The sequence below is a fragment of the Bos indicus x Bos taurus genome, chromosome 14, assembly GCF_003369695.1.
Source record: "Bos indicus x Bos taurus breed Angus x Brahman F1 hybrid chromosome 14, Bos_hybrid_MaternalHap_v2.0, whole genome shotgun sequence".
Taxonomy (NCBI): domain Eukaryota; kingdom Metazoa; phylum Chordata; class Mammalia; order Artiodactyla; family Bovidae; genus Bos; species Bos indicus x Bos taurus.
In genome coordinates this window covers 3,040,844-3,060,776 of record NC_040089.1, presented here as the reverse complement: position 1 = coordinate 3,060,776, position 19,933 = coordinate 3,040,844, and the positions used below count along the sequence as shown (strand labels likewise).

General features: G+C 53.1%; 1 protein-coding gene across 2 annotated transcripts in view; it reads right to left on the bottom strand.

Annotated features, from left to right (window-relative positions):
• The window catches only part of AGO2 (argonaute RISC catalytic component 2), a 93,749-nt gene that overhangs the window by 38,090 nt on the left and 35,726 nt on the right, over positions 1-19,933 (bottom strand). For both annotated transcript variants that reach the window (XM_027560762.1, XM_027560763.1), the window contains exons 2-3: positions 10,697-10,892; positions 2,724-2,844 (exon numbers count right to left, since the gene is read on the bottom strand). In XM_027560762.1, the coding sequence (XP_027416563.1) occupies positions 2,724-2,844; positions 10,697-10,892 (317 nt within the window). The remainder of the gene's footprint in view (positions 1-2,723; positions 2,845-10,696; positions 10,893-19,933) is intronic.

The window sequence follows — 19,933 nt, the reverse complement described above, 5'->3', positions numbered from 1 at the left end:
CCTGCTGACGACAAGCCAGGAGCAACACCTGCACGGCGAGCAGCCCAGACAGCTCCTCGGTCTCCTGCACGGAGAAGGGAAGGTGGACCTGGCATGCAGGGGCTTTCAGCCAGCACGGGGTTGGCACGGAGGAGGGAGGGCTGGCAAGAGAGATGAGGAGTGGAGGACAACAGCTGCCCGCCAGGGGTCCGGGACCCAGGCATGGTGTGGACACCACAGGCAGCCGCACCCCAGGGGCAACTGGGGACATTAAAGGATTTCCTCTTACTACACAAGTGCCTGTGATGCAAAAAAAAGTAGTGTATGGAAAAAAAAGCACACATAAAAGGGAAAAAAAAAAAGACGACACTGCTTCAAGATGTGAACGTATGGGAATAGAAAAGGGCAGCATCTCACGTGAGCTCCCAAACGGAAGAAGAGATTAATTTCTGCACCTTGCAAATATGTGACAGACATTACAGGTGACTGGAAGGAGGGCTCTGGAATCTGGAGACTCCACCCAAACCAGACCCTGAGGCTGTGGTCAGGTTCTCTAAGCCCGCTTGAGGAAAGGATGAAGATGGGTGGGCTTCAAGCTAGGAGACACCAAGTGGCTCAACGGTGAAGAATCGGCCTACCAACACAGGAGACGCGGCTTCGATCCCTGGGTCAGGAAGACCCCCTGGAGGAGGAAATGGCAACCCACTCCAGTCTTCTTGCCTGGAGAATCCTATGGACAGAGGAGCCTGGCGGTACAGTCCATGGGGTTGCAAAGACTTGGACACGAGTGCACACACATGCAAAGTGCCCACCAAAACCTGGTGAGATGCCCAAAGTGCTGCTGTGGGCACCGGACACCCCACACGAGCAGCGGTTAAGACGACAGACGCGAACCCTCAGACCTGCAACCGTCACTGTTAGCAGCTGCTAAGTATGTGCTATGTCCCCAGCGCTGTAACTAAGTACTTTAAACCCTGACGCCCCTCCCTGCCCTGGGTGGGCATCACTCAGGAGAGCTGCTTAAAGCTGAAGACACCGCAGATCCGGAACCAGAACCAGCACTTAACAGAGGCCCCAGGGCTATGGGGGAAACACGAAGAGCGGAGATGCCGTCTCAGGGAGCATTCGCTCACTGGCAGGGGCACAAGCACACCACCTTCCATTTTACAGGGTGGCAGGAGAGACAGCTCACCCGAGGCCCCACCACTACTCAGGGACAGGAAGGCACTTGGCCCACACCCACTACCACCCCGCGCCCGTGTCGACGTCGACAACGACGTGTCTCAGCTCTGACCACCACACATCCTCCCCCATCCCTTCTCAAGGAAAATATTCCTCAGGCCCCCCAGTCCCTAATTATAAATACGAACAGACAACACTGTGAGTAAACTCCTTAGGCTTTTCTTTCTTATACAACTTAAAGAAAAACAAATGTGCAAATTAGACGCAAAACTTTATAACTAATACACTGTAAATGGAATGTATTGCATGGAATTCTCTAGGCAAGAAGACTGGCATGGGTCCACCCATTCCCTTCTCCAGGGATAGAATTCGGGTCCCCCACATTGCAGGCAGATTCCTTCCCATTTGAGCACGAGGGAAGCCCCATTTCAAAGGCAGAGAGCATGTTCATTTGCAAGAGATGGTTCTGCTCAGCTGACTGGCTGGCATCAGGTCCCCAGAACCAGGCAGGGCTGGTGAGAGGCAGGTTGTTATCTCAGGGGTCCTCATCACTGCCCCGCCCAGCCTCGGCCCTAACGGAGGCCTCCTATCAGAGCACCACAATTTCTAGCCATGCTGCTGGGAGCTGAAACAATCGGCCCTGCTGGCCATCCAGCCCAATAGAGGAGCTTAGTCATTTTAAGATTATCATTAAAATGCAAAAGCAAAACCACAATGTTCTGTCTGCAGAGAACTTGCAAGTCACAGGCAGTAGCCTCAGATCTCAGATCCTCTAAGCTCTGAGCTATTTTTCTTCTCAGGGACTCTCTTGGTAAGAGGCTAACTGTATAGGTCATTCCTTAAGGGAATCAGCTTTTACATTCTTATTGGGATAATTGTTCAATTACTTGTTTGTGTTTTGATGTTCTTCCCCCGCCCCCGCCCCCCAGTACATGTAAAAATGATTTCCACGCCTTCTTTGGTCTTCCTCTCTTACAAACAACACCTATCATCAAAGCAGGGCAGCCCAGTGATTGGATGACGTGCCAAGAAGTGGCAGCTGCTAGGCAGAAGGGTTACTGCTTTTTAAATAAAGCCACAGCAAGGATAAAGACAATAAGGAGAGGTGACATATTAATTCAACCGCGACTCCCAGGTTGATGAATCGTGGTATCACTTTGGACGAATCGCTGGTTACAGCCGAGTGACCACTTGCTTTTGCTGCCAACATCGCACTCGTCTACACCTGCACGAACACACTTCTCTTTAGGTCTTCACACACCCACCCCATGATGCAGGCTCCTATCTGGGGTTGGCCTGGAGCATGCGCACACGTGTGTGGTTCACATTTAAAAGTTTCATGGTTTCGGGATGTTCTCAGTTTCTCTCTCTGGACTCAGATGATGTCACCCTCTGCCGCTGCAAACCACAGCCCACAGAAGGTGGCGTCCTCGGACCCTACCATGAAGCACACGACCGCTGGGGGCTCTCTGCCCCTGGGGGAAGTGACTGCATGTGACGAGAGGGACAACAGGCTTGACCTCTCACACACTGATCCATCCAACCCGCCTCCATGAGCTCACCTTATCCCTCCCGATCGGAAGGGGCATTGCTGTGTAGAGATTCTTCCTTCCGTCAAACACTGGTTTCCGATCCCCAAAGATCTGTGTTTTAAAGTGCTGAACCATATGTTCCACTATTTCCCTGAAACAAGACAGAATAGGAGCAAAACGTCAATAAAACCAGGCAAAGGGCATACAAGGATGACATTCTTTTGACAATGGTTTTTAAGCAATTTTGATAAGCCCTGTGGCTTGTTTTAATAACCTGACTTTCAACTTACTTCTACAAGAAACCAAACTAGACCCTTGGGTGGTTTACACTCACTCACCCTGAGGCTCAAACACAGGAGAACCCCTTCCACGACCTCACTGTGCATGCGCATCCAGCAGACAGTGCGCCCCCTCCTGAGGCTGAGGGCCCTGCCCTCTGACAGAGCACCCCGGCCCACGGACACTGGTGGCCGGCGCGGCCTGGCCTCGCGCTTCTGTGACCTGCGGCAGAACACGCTCTGGGTACTGCTGCCTTTTCAGTCTGGGCTCTGGAACAAAAACCCTGAACCTGACATGGAGGTTTGCTGTTGTAAGCGACAGAGATTCTGGGGCGGTGAGCTCCTCGGGCAGCAGGAACCTGGTGGGCATGAAGCAGCTGTTCGGCTGTGAGGTTTGAAGACCAAACGGGCTGTGACCCCACCTCGCCCTGCTTCGCCTACCTGTCCACCCACCAGCCTCTCTGCACACCCGGGACAGCATCACTGCACGCCCACCTCCTGACTCTGTCAAGGGCAGAGGACGGGGAGGCGCACCGGAGCTCAGCTTTGCTGTAAGCCTCTGCCTCTGCTTCGCTGGCTTCACGAGGAACGCACCAAGCCTCTGACACCCACCGAGAGAGCCTAGCCCGGAAGGTATGAAGCCACCAGGACAGCTGGTGCCACTCTGACCCCCATCCCACCGCCCCGACCAGCAGCCGGGGTGCAATCTCACCTGCCGCTCCACAGACTACCCTGGGCCACCCACGACAAGGCGGCCGCTTCCTCCACGCTGTCTCCAGACCACTGCTCCCCAAGCTTCGAGGACCCCATCTTCTTGGTCAAGACTTCACCATCAACTCAAGGTCCAGATGGCTCTATTGGGACGTTCCACCCACATTCAAAGAACAAATCACCCAACCGAATTCAAGTTTATTGTGAACAGAATTAAGAGGGCACAACCCCCAACTTTTCTCTTAAACACGACGAGGCAATTATGGGACAACCTCACTTATAAACACAGATACAGAACAAAATAAGAGAAAGCCCCACCCTTCATGGCTCCTCTCTCCCCCAGGATTGGAGTAAATCAGTCAAACCAATGTGGTCCTCCCTAAAGGGAGCATGAAGTCTAGTACAATGAAGAGCGGACTTCACCACAGTCAAGTGTGCAGGGCATGAGGGACAGGGGACAGCTAGTTCCGAGGGGCATACACGATTCTTTTATTGGGGCGCTGAAAACACCGTAAGATGTTTAAAAACAAAACCACCAACCGACAAACCATATTCATGGACAGGAATATTCAATTTCCCAAACAAATTCACTCTTTCAATCTCAATAAAAATCCAGAGGGGCTAATTTTTATCTGACAAGATTTAATAAACTGTAAAGTGTATTTGGAAATAACGAAGGATTAAGGCAGGGAGGAACAGACAAGCTGAACTCAGGAGAGGCTCGAGGACCCAGAAAATGAGCCATAGATGCAGACATTTCACCTCTGAGAGAAGGAGCAAGAGACAGGACAGAGCACGCATGAAGCAACCTAACAAAACAGAAAGGCTCGCTGAGACAGGAGACACACATGTGACTTCAGGGCTGATGAGTGAAACAGGTGAGGAAGGCTGAGAGCGAAACAAACTCCCAGGTACAGAAATACATGTCGCTAAACACTTCTAATGTATTCTTTGGTTAATTTCTAGTTACACAGATTTTTGCATTAACACCTTCTCATTGTGAATTTCAAATACGGATAATGCTCTAAGTCTGCCCAGACCACCTCTACTTCAGTTCTCTTCTCGGAAGCAACCTTATTATCTTCAAACCTATGCATTTTCTATAAATACATAGGTACATTAAAAAAAAAGAAAACAAACAACGTATTGTTTTTTAAACACATGGCTCTGGAGCTCGCTGTTGTCCCAGGATGTGTATAAGACCTTCCCTTGTCGCTACGTACACAAAAGGGCACCAAGCCGAGAGACAGAAACGCCGCTGTACCACGTACTGTACCGTAATACGACAAACCACATGGCTGTCCGTTTCCAGGTGTGGGATTCATGCTGTGAAGCTCCATTTCCCTGCTGTCCGTGGTTTCACAGTGTTCTACGGTGTGTTTATTTAACCATCCCCAGTGGGTGATTTGAAACGATTTCTTTTCCCTCTCTTTTTGCCATGACAATATTAGATGTGCTTGTACACATCTCTTTGGGATAAACACTTAGAAGCAGAATTGGTGAGTCAAAGGTATATGGGGCACTAAGCCACCTTCTGAGAAGTCTGGACGGGTGCACATCTCCTCCCATGAGCAGCAGGCTGCAAACCGCACGGCCAGGCTGCACCGCCCACGCTTCCCCTGCACAGACTGAGCTCCTGCTCTGTGTTCTTCAGGAGCCACTTGACTGGGCTCAAGAGGAGTAAGAGGGAAGGGACAGTCAGAGATCAGGAGCACACCTTCTTCCTTCAAGCCGCCCATCCTGTGCGTCTGAGAACGGAAGTACTAATTCTGACCTCCTGGCAAGGTTTCCGGTGCTGGCGGAAAGGCCTGCATGGCCTGGACCAGCCCTGGGCACTGGCTGCTGCCGGCGCCCAGCTGCACCCACAGTGACACTGGAAGCCTCCTGAGGGGCCCTGCCTTATACTGAACCCCCTCCCACAGCACCACTCAGGACGGTGACTGTGCTGCCAGGGACGAGGGCGCACTGGGCTAGTATTCATGATGACTCATCAGAACGTGTGTAGACGGCATTTTCCTCCCAGGGCTGCATGAAGCCTCAGGGTTGGATGTTAACTATCTACTGTGTGCACTGCACAAGTTTCGGGAACTCAGAACTGACACGTGCTTTAACACAGACTGCAGCGTGGAAGCACATGGGATTCTGAGGACTCCCTGAACGGCGTCAGTCTGGGGGACAGCCCGCGGCACGGACCTCCTGCGTCTGACTCCCTCCCACTTCGGGCTCCCGTCTTTCAGCGCAGCCTTGCCACTGTCCACTCGCCCACTGGGGACACGAGCCGCGTCTCCCTCGGCCCCCACAGTAGCCCACTGGCACAGTGGAGGTTTCACAATGGTAGCATGGTTGGAGAGAGGGACTATGTCAAAGTGCTAGCATGTCGTGGGTTCTTCTAATACAAAAACTTTACTTCTGACGTTTCCCCAAGCTATTATGATTGATTACAATTTTGAGATTGAACCTGAGCCAAGGTCCGTCAGAATTACCAACAAAATGAACGCTGAAGGCACATACATGGAAGTAGGCAGCAACTCCCAGGTGGCTCTAAACCCACGGGAGCCGCACGGCACACTCGCAGCACCTGGGCGGGCCTGGCCACAAAATGCAGCTTGAGACTCATCTGGGCTACTTCCTGCTTGACTCAAGGCAATTTCCAGACACGGGGCAACTTCAGAACCTTGCAGTCATAACGACAACAGGTCTGTGGGAGTACAGTCAGGTAAAAGCATCCCATTTTAATCACCATCAGCCTTTTTCTGCTGCCAGATGACAAAACCTTAGTCATGCCTATTTTCATAAAAGAAAGCTTCCTGTAAACTGTGGTTGATGGCATAATAAGAGCCCACTGCTGCCACACCAATCCAAAGTTCAGGAAACGTGCTTTTCCACGCCTTTGTTCCGGCTCTAAGAGTATATCCAAATCACAGATTCTCACAGGATTCTGTCCCAAGGAGACTCAAAATCAGACAAGCCCGTTCACAGAGCATCTCAAAGCATGTAAGGCACGTTCAAGATCCAGAAGACCTTTAGTAAACAAAGCTGTCTCAACCAGTCGTGCCCAAAATTCTGTTTACACACACATTTCTTAGTAAGCACATATTTAAAGGACCTCATATAACTGTCAAGTATTGTTTCTTTGGAGACATGTCTTTTGGGGATAAATACACAGAAATAGAATTGGTGGGTCAAAGGGTGTGTACTATTTTTATTTTAACATGTACACCAAGTCAAGTGAACCAATGTGTACCGGCCACATTGAGTGCATCCAACTGTTAAGTTTTACAGATAAAGGAAAACAACCCCCAAGCATTCTTTCTCTTACAAAGACTCATCAGGAAAAAATTTACAGCCAAGAGTACTTTATAGGGTACCAGCACAAACCAGGTAACCAATCTGACTTCTCAAACTGCAACTCAGAATGCTGTTTCTGACCATGACGAAGTACGAAGGCTTTTCCTCCCATCCTATAAGACTAGTGAAAACGTGAGGAGCACTTGTGGCCCTGGGAACCCGGCGGTTTAGGACTGTGCCTGTGGGGCAGGGAATCACACGTTCACTGCCGGGAGTAATTTCCAAACCACAGCATGAGACAGGAGCATAGACAGCAGCCGTCTCGTCCCGAGGAGACAGGAGCAGAAGAGGTAGGAATCTGTGCAGCTGGGTACCAGAGAAAATAGCAAATACATGATGTTCAGTGAACAAAAATCCACGATCCAAGTGAGTAAGCAAAGAGAGGTGCCGTGTAATCTAAGGGAAAACCTGCCATAGAAACAACCCCTGCGATGACCCATATGTTGTGATTAGCAGACACGAGCTACTATAATAAATATGCTATCACTACAAATACATTCAAAGTCATCAAGAAAAAAGATGAGAAAGAACAGATGAGAAATAGCAGAGAAAGTAAACTATGAAAAAGAACCAAATGGGAATCCTAGGACCAAAAAGTACAGTATATAAATGAAACAAATGTACTGGACGGTTACCACAGAAGACCGGATATTACCAAAAAAGAGGAGGGGAGGAATAAAGTGATGTTAAAGAGAGATCAATGAAGGTTACCCAAACCGAGAAAAGAAGGGGAACTGTTACAGTATCACATGGTCTAACACACACAGAGCTGCAATCCTGGTAGGAGAACAGGAAACTGAACTGGAGAAATAGTTAAAGAAATGACGGCCAGTATTTCACCCAAACAACATGAAAGACACAAGCATACAAATGTAAAAAACTAAAGGATCCCAAGAAGGAAAAATACAAAGAAAACTCCACCTAGGTAGGTCACAGTCAAATTGCTAAAAAGCAAAATTAAATAGAAAGTATTTGGAGGAAGGAGGCAGAAACACACTGGGGAACTACAATTAAAAACACAGAACAAAACAAATCCCTGAGGTTTCATCAGAAACAATGAGGAGTAAAAGACAATGCTCAGTCCCTCAGTCGTGTCCGACTCTTTGAGACCCCATGGACTGTAGCCCACCAGGCTCCTCTGTCCATGGGGCTTCTCCAGGCAAGAATACTAGACTGGGTTGCCATGCCCTCCTCCAGGGGATCTTCCCAACCCAGGGATCAAACTCAGGTTTCCTGCACTGCAGGCAGATTCTTTACCATCTGAGCCACCAGGGAAGCCCAAAAGTCAATGTAATAACATCTAATTTAAGGTACTGGAGGGAAACTGCCAGTTTAAAATTCTACATCCAGCAAAAATCTTTCAAAAACGAGGAGAAAATAAGCATATTTTCAGATTTTAAAAAATGCTGGGAGGATTCATCACTGGCAGGTTTGCACAAGGATAAATGGACTGGAAATCCTTTGGGGTTCTCCCAGGGCAGGTTTGAATCCTGTTTACTACACCTCTCATGTCTACTTCTGCTTCACTGACTACTCTAAAGCCTTTGGCTGTGTGGATCACAACAAACTGGAAAATTTTTAGAGATGGGAATACCAAACCACCTTATTTGTCTCCTGAGAGATCTATATGCAAGTCAAAAAGCAACAATTAGGATCTTAAATGGAACTGGTTCAAAAGGGGAACCAGTTGGAAGAGGAGTATGACAAGCCCGTACACTGCCACTGTTTAACTTATATGCAGAGGACATTATGTGAAATGCTGGGGTAGATGAATCACAAGCTGGAATCAAGACTGCTGAGAGAAATACCAAACAACCTTAGATATGCAGATGATACCACTCTAATGGCAGAAAGTGAAGAGGAACTAAAGAGCCTCTTGAGGGTGAAAGAGGAGAGTGAAAAAGCTGGCTTAAAACTCAACTTAAGATCATGGCATCCGGTCCCCTCCTTTCATGGCAAATAAGATGGGGGAAAAAGTGGAAGCAGTGACAGACTTTATTTTCTTGGGCTTCAAAAATCACTGTGGATGGTGACTGCAGCCATGAAATTAAAAGAGGCTTGCTCCTCGGAAGGAAAGCTATGACAAACCTAGGCAGTGTATTAAAAAGCACAGACATCACCTTGCCGACAGTGATTAGTATAGTCAAAGCAATGATTTTTCCAGTAGTCATGTATGATTGTGGGAGTTGGACAATAAAGAAGGCTGAGTGCCAAAGAACTGATGCTCTCAAATTGTTTCTGGAGAAGACTCTTGAGAGTCCCTTGGACTGCAAGGAGACCAAACCAGTCAATCCTAAAGGAAATCAACCCTGAATATTTATTGGAAGGACTGATGCTGAAGCTCTGATACTCTGGGCACCTGATGAGAAGAGCCAACTCATTGGAAAAGACCCTGATGCCGGGGAGGACTGAAGGCAGGAGGAGAAGGGGGCAACAGAGGATGAGATGGTTGGATGGCATCACCGACTCAGTGGGTGCGTATCCCCAAGCAAACTCTAAGAGACAGTGAAGGACCGGGGAGCCTGATGTGCTGCTGCAGTTCACGGGGCTGCAAAGGGTTGGACACAACTTAGCAACTGGACAGCGAAAGAAACTGAAACAGAAAGTGAAAAGGAAAATAAGCCTCGCCCAGGTGAGAGTGTTTCCAGTACAGACTCAAACCTGGAACACACTAGTCAAAGGCCCACAAATCAGTAACTAGACAAAAGGAAAATAAGCCTCGCCCAGGTGAGAGCGTTTCCAGTATAGACTCAAACCTGGAACACACTAGTTAAAGGCCCACAAATCAGTAACAAGACAAATACCACCCATAAAATAGGGGGAAGACCTCAACAGATATTTTACTAAAAAATAACACATGAAAAGGTGCTCAGTTCATTGGTTATCAAGAAATGGAAACTAAACCACAATAAGTTGGTGATGGACAAGGAGGCCTGGCGTGCTGCAGTCCGTGGGGTCGCAAAGAGTCGGACACGACTGAGCGACCAAACTGAACTGAAGAAACCATTACACCCTCACTGGAATAGCAACAATCACAAGGACTAACAGCTGAGCGCTGACGGCGGCAGGTGGAGCAGCAGAGCCTCACAGCTGCCAGGAGCGGAGACGGCGCGATCGCGTCCCATGCAGCGAAAGCTGCACTACCTCTGACCCACCTACTCCAGGACCCCAGGTATTCATCCAAGAGAAGCGAAAGCACGTCCACAAGAAAGGCTTGAACGAGCATGTTCCCGGGAGCTTCATTCATCACAGCAGAGCGCCAGAGCACCGAATGGAAGAACGAGTAAATGAACGATGAAATAATCGCTTCACTACACATTCCTCTGCAGCAAGAGCAAGAAGGTCTTAACTCACACAGAGCCACAGATCAGGCTCACAGCCCGCTGAGTGAGAGAAGCAGGGTGAAGGCGGCTCTCTCGCGGGCCGGGCGCCTCCAGGGGCAGATGCCAGAATGCTGTAGGGGGCGGAGGGCTGGGGAGCGGGGCAGCCTCCCGGGGTGAACCCTCACTGAGCTGCACACCGACGGCGTGCACTCACTGTATCTCAACACGAGCACGTTAAAGAGCAAAGAACACAATGGAAGCTCCCCCGAGGGAAAGAGGACCCAAGGGATCTGCTGAGAGCTGAAGGGTGGATTCCTCTTAAAAGACAGACAAAACAGAATACCTGTTAACTCTCCTCGGGCATTTCTCTGGCTTGATATCCAACTCATAGTGATAGATGTCAATTTTTGGAATGTCCATTTCAAAGAAGTTGGCCTGTAACTTGATTGTTCTCCCGGAGGTCCCGAAGTCGGGTCTGGGTGGAGGCTTGAAGGCATATCCTTGGATGGGTGGCGGTGGCGGAGCAGGAGGTGCGAGTGCTGGAACACAAAGAGGACGCCCGTGACCCAGGGCCCACCTGCCCGCCACCTCCAGCCCAGGGCCAGCCCGCAGCCCTGCAGGCACGCCCTCCCGCCCTCTCCACGGCGCCACCTCCTCCTGGAGCTCTCCCCACTCCCGCCCGGGTCCACCTGGTCGCAGAGCCCCCCAAGCACCAGGCTCGAGGCCCCCCTGGGCCGCGCCGCTCCTCGTCCCTGGCGGCCTTGACACTGCACAGTGCCTTCCTCCCGCACACCACGCTCGGCCCTCCTCACTTCTTAGGATGACAGGCTCCTCGCAGTTCAGACCCTCCCCAGGCCTGAGCCTCCATCAGTGAGTGAGCTGCGGCCTGCTGTCAAGACCCTTCCCACACATTTTCCACGTCCAACTGCTCAACAGTGCTATCAATTTCATCTGCTTTTCCCTTGAATGCCTCCTTTCCTATCCACCTCAGCTCAGACGGTAAAGTGCCTGCATAGAATGCAGGAGAACCGGGTTCAATCCCTGGGTTGGGAAGATCTCCTGGAGAAGGAAATGGCAGCCCACTCCGGTATTCTTGCCTGGAGAATTCCATAGATGGAGGAACCTGGTAGGCTATAGTCCATGGGGTTGCAGAGTCGGACACGACTGAGCAACTTCACTCTCTCTGCCTCAGCTTGGGTTCCCGTGTCATCCTGGTGGTGACATGTCATCCAGGGGCCCCCTCACCCTATGCAGACACTTCTCTGGCCCCCAGCACGCAGCCCCAACACTGAGGCATTGGTGCCTCAGGCTCATCTCCTGCCCCGCCCCCAAGAGCCAGCTCACGCCTCCGAGCCCTGCATGCACCGGCTCTGCCCACGAGCCCTGAGCAGCTCGCTCAGTCCCACAGCGCCTGTGTGCAGCTCACTGAGTCCCATTTCCAAGAGGAGTCTGCTACGCGTGCTCAGTATCCTTGGCCCTTGGCCTCCCCAGCCGGACCACGAGCAGCTGGAGGATCTGGTCTGAGAGCGCCTGACGCACAGGAGCCCAGACACACCGGATCCACCCCCGCACTCACACCAGGGGAGGCCCAACTCAGGCGGAGAAGGCTCGCCAGCGTCCTCTGCGACGGGCCACCAGAGTCACGAAGGAGGGGGTTCGCAACACCGAGTCAACAAAGCCAAGCCTCCCAACACCAACACTCACGCACATGCCGTGATGCCACATCCCAAGGACCACTTCCTCCACGACGCCCCTCTCCCAGGGGCTTCTGACAGCTGTGCTTGGGTCAGCACGGCACTCGACTACACCTGCCATCTCTCAGCCTGGAAGCCAAGGCTCATCACCCCCTTCTCTACCACAGACCAAGACCACCTCCCCACAAAGGGGGCATCTCAACAGTAAGCCAGCTCATGACTTAAAAACGCAGCATATACACCAAAATTAAAAAAAAAAACCACATTATATACCTCTCTGGTTACCATACTTGCTATGTATATTTTGGTTCTTTCTTTACAGATGAGAGATTAAAGATGGAACAATGTGAATTATTAACAAAGGAGACAAGGCCAGAGGGTCGTTAAAGGGACCAAGATCTTCATGGTGGTGTCCCTCCTCCATGACCCTTAAATGCATTAATTTAGGAGTGCTCCCACTCGCCACACTACTACTACGTCACCTAAGTCATGTCCGACTCTGTGTGACCCCATAGATGGCAGCCCACCAGGCTGCCCCGTCCCTGGGATTCTCCAGGCAAGAACACTGGAGTGGGTTGCCATTTCCTTCTCCAATGCATGAAAGTGAAAAGTGAGAGTGAAGTTGCTCAGTCATGTCCGACCCTCAGCGACCCCATGGACTGCAGCCTTACAGGCTCCTCTGTCTATGGGATTTTCCAGGCAAGAGTACTGGAGTGAGGTACCATTGCCTTCTCCGATAGTTAATAAATAAATAAAAGAAACTTCATCTCAACTCAAATTTTCAGTAATTCCATTAATAAAATTCAAGCTGTGGTTTTAGGGGGAAAAAAAAAAAACAATGAAAAAAATTTCCAGTAACAGAATACCTTTAATTTTCACTCAAATATCTTTGCTTCAAAAAAGTCCTCATTAAAAAAAAAAAAAATTCCATGTAGTTCAGTCCCTATTGACGTTCACAGGAAACAAAAACACTCTACAAAAAATAACAGAAGCTGTTCTTACTGTATTTCTGACATAAAAAAACTCAGAGAGTCCTTGAATTACTTGTTTTCTATTTGGGTTTCTTTCTATGAGAAAACAAACATACTCTAAGGGTTATTAAATCTTTCTGAGTCAAACCACCTGGAGACCTTCCGGTCTCTGCAATGGGCTAGTGTCACTTCACAGATGACACACTCACAGCCTTTCACAACAGCCCATCCCTGCAACAAGCTGCCTGTGTGCCCCACATGCCGCAGCGTGCCAGGACCCAGAGACGGAGGGCACAGGGTGAACAGGGCCCGCGTGCCACCTCCCGGGAGCACGTCCGAGTGCGGGTCACCCAGCGCATCACTGTGCCTACTTCTCCACACTCAGCAGGTCACGGACCCTCGCACTGAGGGTCCCCACCATGCCAAGGAGGGGTCCCCACCATGCCAAGGAGTTGCCCCCACTAGCTCCCTGGGGACAGACAGACTCTCCGCCCTCCGCACTGAGTGCCCACGGGCACGAGACCCCCGTTCTCAGGTGGACTTCTATCCGGGGAGAGGAACCTGGTGAGTGTGGAGTCAAGGTTAAACCTTTGTGTCCCAGGCAAGGCCCAGCCACAGAGCCACAGAAATCTGGCCCCGGGGCACTTCAGGAACCAGAGCACAACCCTCAGGGAAGGGAGTCCCAGCTTACCAATCGCTTTCAGTTTTTTTTAATTAAAAAAATTATTTTTAATTGAAGTATAGTTGATTTACAAGATCATGTAAGTTTCAGGTATACAGTGCAGCAATTCAGTCCTTTATACACACACACACACACACACACACACATTTCTCCAGGCAAGAACACTGAAGTGGTGACTCCCCTGGACCGGCCAGTGCTGAGGACACAGGCTTGATCCCTGGCCAGGGAAGAGTCCACAGGCCAGGGAGCAACGAAGCCCGCGCTGCAGCCACTGAGCCCACCCACCCAGAGCCTGTGCTCTGCAATGAGAGAGGCCACCAAAAGGAGAAGCCTGAGCACTGCAGCGAAAAGCAGTCTCCACTGGCTGCAACCCGAGAAAGCCCACATAGCAGTAAAGACCCAGCACAGTCACAAATAAAATTAAACAGACACCTACGATTAAAAAAAAAAGAATACTGGAATGGGTTGCAATGCCCTCCTTCAGGGATCTTCCCAACCCAGGGATCGAACCCAGGTCTCCCGCATTGCGGGCAGATTCTTTACCACCTGAGCCATCAAAAAAAGCCATATAAAAAAACATATCTACCCTTTTTCAGAATCTTTTCCCCAACGAAGCTGCAGCACGGGCTTCGTTGCTCCGTGGCCTGTGGACTCTTCCCTGGCCAGGGATCAAGCCTGTGTCCTCAGCACTGGCCGGTTCAGGGGAGTCCCCACTCCAGTGTTCTTGCCTGGAGAATCCCCATGGACAGAGGTCATTATATAGCACTGAGTACAGGCCCCTGTGCTCCACAGTAGGTCCCTGATAATTCGCGGTTCCTGACTTTGCCTCTCAGCTGCGCAGTAAAGGGGTCGCCTAGGAACCCTGAAGCCATCCGAGGCCAGGACAGTGACACAGCCGATGTGCCCACACCACGCACGCCCAGGCTGCCCCCCGCCTCACCCCACAGCTCAGCCACCAGCACATGGCCGGCCTGCGCCCCCTCTCAGGCTGAGCTTAGCACTCCTACAGCCCCAACACCCACCACCTGGACGCGAGAAGCCATGAAGCAAGGAGCCAGTGTGCGCTGCTAACCTGTATTAATAAAAGCAACGGGGCAAGGCATTTCTTACCCACCTCGAGCCTTCAGTAACCAAAACACAGACAATTCGTGGGGAGGCGTATGGAATATAAACTCCCAGGGTAAACCCTGAGCTGAGGGAAGAGGTGCGGACCTGTGTTTGCACCTTCGGGAAGGAAACCCTCGTGCCGAGGGACGTGAAAGCCGCACAGCCTCGGCCCTCGAGGACACCATGGGTCTATTGTTCTGAGGCGCAGAGTCTCCCGCGTGTAAACCGCCAAACAGGCAGGAGGATCCACTAGCAACGCTCGAGAGGTGGAGGGGGTGCCAGCCGACCTCCCCGAAGGAGGGACGCGTGGGCATGGGCAGCATCTGACCCGGGGGAGCTGAGAAGCCAGCGCAGCCTCACCCAGGTGAGCTCTGCGAAGTCTGCCCTCCACGGCCACAGCAGGAACGGGGGCCGCAACCAGAGAGAACAGATGAGAAGAGGACACAGCCCCCCACCCCCTGGAGCACAAACTCCCTGGTCGACCTTCTTGCCCAGGGCTCCAGGAGCGGGCACCACCAAACATCCATATAAATGGAAGCCCAAGGAACAGCCCGAGAGGAGCAGGCACCTGGGCAGACTTCCTGGAGGAGACACCACCGAGCTAGCATTAAGCCAGGTGGCCATGGCTCTGGCCACCCAAGAGGGCACCCGCTGCCAATCTCCATCTAAGAGGGCCCTGCCATGCCAGCCGGGCACACAAGTCCCCAGCTCCCAGCCTCTCTCAAACCTCCTCCACTCTTCATGGAGAAATGCAGGTTCACCCCCCTGTGAAGCTGCCGGCAGACACCCTAGCCCACGCCCCTCGCCGACCCCAGGCCACGCGCACAGCACATCTCCCATCCGGCAACCAGTCAGATGGTTTGGTCTGGAATGATCTGCTCGCCTCCGCACGGGCCACACGTTTGGGGCCAGGAGGGCGAGTCCTCTGTTCTCGTCCAGGAGCACCAGCTGTCACAGCGGGCAAGCTGCCAACATAGCCCCGCCACGTGGGTGACTCAGCCTGCAGTGTCCACTCCTGACCAGGGTGCGGTGGGCAGGGGTCAGCATGAGGGACAAAGCGGGCACCCGGAGTGTGCTGCAAGGCCGCTGACGGTCCAGCGCGCGTGTCTCAGGCCTCCATTTTTAGAGCCACAGCTCAATCAGTGAAAGGGAAGCGTGTAGTTAGTGAGTAATCGACTTCCTGTGTGAGTAACCGGGTCACAGAGACCAGAGAGCTCTCCCCAGATCCCGAGGGAGCAAGCCTGTCACCACGCTGGGCCTCCCACAGAAACCCGCCCCCAGGGTCCGGGCTGTCGCAGAGTTTAGAGGAGGGTCCCAGAGCAGGGCGAGGGACCTCTGCCGCCTCACCACCTCCTGGCAGACCCACCCCAGCCCTCAGGAATGCTTCACTGGTCCCAACCCCCACCCGGAGCTGGGGGCCGGGGTCACAGGCCCGAGGAGGTGCCCAGAGCCCACTGACTTCATGGACCAGCATGGGCTGGAGCAGAGCTCTTCCCACCGCCCAGGGAGAGCCTGCGGGGGGCACAGCGACCGGGCAACCTCACAGTCAGCTAAGATCCGCCCCCGCCCCCATCCGGGAGAAGGAAGTCTGCCTCCTTGCAAACACTCAGATGACTGGTGGCGGGGTCCTTTCCTGACGAGAGCACAGGACGCCCCTGTGCGGCATCATTTCCATTCAAGCAGCCGCCGCGTTTCTCTGCCCGTGATGGCAGACATGGGTGGACTGGGTGAATCCTTCCCGTACTGTAGTCTTCCCTCTGATTATCAACACACACACTTATTACAGAAGATGTAGAAAAATACAAGAACACTTCAATCACCTATTGTGCCGAAAGGTGACTAACAGGCAAGCTGGGACCTGGACACAGCCTTGTTGCCAGAAGAGCACGGGCGCTCTGCCCCAGGCCGCGCCACCTCAAGCCCTTTAGGGAGAGCAGCCGTGCGCCGCCTCCGGCCTCCCTGAGGTCCCTCGGTCAGCATTTGCAGCACGATCACAGCCGCCACCTGCTGAGGTCTGACTGTGCGCCCAGACGAGCAGAAAAGGCAGGCTGGCCGGTCACGCGGCAGCAGTCACAGTGCTACTTCAAAGCCGGGTGCGCTCCGACCTGCTGCTGGGCCTGTGATTAAACGTGGTGACGTGTTAGGTGTCGCTTCCGGTGTTCTGATAAACCTTTCGATACAACCAGTGTCCTTTGTCATCCTACGTGCGCTGCTTTTGCCTTAAAAAACCGTTACCCTGGAAAGGGACTCATCACACGTGTCACCAGGCTGACAAAGGGGCTCCTGACCACAGACTCCGGGGAAGCACCTGCTCTAAGGGGACAGGGTGGCCTCGTCTCTGAGCAGAGAAGAGGATGTTTTGGTGGCTGCTACGTCACAAAGCCTCTGCAGTTTCTGCGGCGGCGTGGAGGGTGGGCAGGTCTGACGTTCCTCCGCCGGGAACAGCCCTACGGGCCGACGGGGCCTCTGTCTCCATGGCTGCCCCGTGATCACCCATCCCTGATGTGATGTGAGCTCACGATGTACCCGCTGCCATGACAACAGGCTCTCCAGGCTTCTGCTCATCACACAGGCCGCCTACCATACGGCAGAGTCGGGAATTGGAAATCAGACATTCTGATAAGGCCTGACAGCAGTGCCCCAGGGCCTGGAGGCTCTGCCCGCAGCTCACCCAGGGCCACGAGAGCAAGGCAAGTGTCCTGGGGAGCAGGGTGACAAGCACAACCATTCAGAGAAGCTCTTCATTTCTGCCGTTTTCCAAGTACTTAAGCCCGTGGAACTGAATTTTCCAAAAACTGCAAACTACACTAGGTCAGGCACTGGACCTGGAATCTGATGGGGAGAAGATGGCCCGCAGCAGCCTCACTCCAGCCTTCACGGGGTGTCTGCTGCTACAAACAGGGGCCAGCCAACACCATCAGGCTGAGAACAGCATCCCTGACCACACACGACTTGAAATAAATCACAGAACTTGGAGCCATGAGTCACCTTAGAGTCACAGAAAGAAAGTAGCCCCCCTCCCACCTCCCTGCTCTGAGTCATGGACAGTGAGGGGCTCTGGGCAAGTGCTGGGGTCATGACGTTGAGACGGGTCTGGGGGCTGGTCTAGGGAAAGGCTGGAAACAGGAAGTACCAATCAGGCGGCGGGCACCAGGGCTTCCCAGAAGAGGCTCAGCGCTGCCTGCACCGCCCCGCCCTCACACATGGTGTTCCTGCCGCCTCGTCTTATTATGAGTTAGCTGACCTTCAAAAGCAAGAAGATCTGCCTGACTGTTCACTCCCGGGTGACTGAAATGTTCCTTAAGAAAGGTCTAAATTAGAGTCAATAACCAAATGAACATCCTGGCTCTTAAACGAAGCAGCTTCGGCTACTGGCAGGGGGACCGAGGTTTCGGGCTGTACTCACTGGCTGTTCTGTGCTCCCTGCGCTTGGTCACAGCCCTGTGGGAGGCTGGGGGGCAGGGCCCTCCTCCAGGACACAAGCCCAGCCCACCGGAACCCGTGTTTCAGTGGGGCTGGTATTAAAGAGCTGCCACCTAAACACCAGGAAGCCATCGTAAAGCTCTTTCCAGAATCTCAAAATGAGCATTAGTATTCAAAGTCACGCATCCTCTACCTTCCTTTTAGAATTCTGTGCTTGTTATATTGGGTATTACAGCCAGAAACCATGAGGGCAAGAGAAAGTGATAAAAGCAGCTCAGAGCTACTGAGTCCTCCCATGCCATGCCTGGGGCCAAGCTGGGGTGGACATCAGCTCCTCTGTGCTTCTGGACGTCACTGTAAGGAGGACACGGACGCGTGGAATGAGCGACGTGTAGGGTCCCTCGTCAGGCAGTGGCCACGCAGGACCACCGCCAGGGTCTGTGCGTCCCCCGCACCAGGCCTCATCGAGGGCACAGGCCAGAAGGCAGAGGCTGTCAGACCAGCACTCTCCCCTAAAACCAGGGCATGCGGCTGCCACCGGGCAATCCACCTCCTGCCCACACGGGCTGGTCTCCTGCAGTCGCCTGAGCTGAGCCGCATCACACCATCACATCAGCTTTCTTGGTGGAGCGAGTGGAAGTGGCCTCGGGACGAAGCTCTGAGAACACAGACAGAACACTGTCGTCTGGAGGGCAAGTCAAACACACACTGTTTACAGGACCACAGGCCCAGACCCAGGCGCCCGCACCCACTGGGAGCACAGAAACCCAGCGGGCGCCCTGCAGGGAGGGATCCAGGCTGTGGCCCAGACGCCTCCAGACTCAGAGGCAGCTCGTGCCCCCTAGGCCTGGGGGCATGAAGGAAAGGGGACACTCGGGGCAGGGAGAACCTGGCCCCGGTCGCTGGAGGGAGGAATCACCCCCAGCAGCATGGAAACCAGGAGCGTCTGGTGCCACCAGGGTTCTGAGCAGATGGTGAGCAGCAGCCTGGGGCATGGGGGAGGCTCCACGGACACCACGTGGTGGAGAGGCTGACTGTCAGGCCTCCACCCGATACCCCCAGGCCCACAGATCCTACCCCGGCCCAACCCTGGCCGCCCCCACCTTCACTTCCTCCTCCCTCCCTCGGGCAGGTCTGGTCAGCATCTGCCTGGATGAGGAGGAAGGGCAGCTGGGCAGAGCCTGGCGACCCCCTGGGCGGCCTCCCCAGACCAGAGACGGGGTGGGGACAGCCCCCAAGAAAGGCAGCCAGCGTGGGCACAGGGCAGTTCTCTGGAAATGTGTCAGCCTCGCACGGCCACAGTTCCTGTAAGCCCTTCACTTCCTCCTCCCCCGGGGGAAATCCCCACCTGTCTCAGCCTGGTTCCTGGTGAAGCCCAAAGAGAGGGCCCCGCAGGCAGCCTGAGCAGAGAGCCGACAACAGGCAGCTGCGTCCAGGTGAGGGCAGGTCCCGCGGGCCACAAGCTAGACGGGCGCTCGGCGTGCCCACAGGACGAGCAGCCAGCTGCCTCGTACCCGCGCCGACCACCACCTCTGTGTCTGCGGCAGACTCGGAGAACGCAAGAGGCAGTGGGTTTTAGTGTGGTTTAGCCTGAAACTCCAACCAGCATCTAAAACAGTCTTCTTTGACGAATGGTCCCCAAAACCACCTCTGTGATCGGTAAGAAGAAAACGTTTTTCCCCTCATAATAAGTATTTTAATAA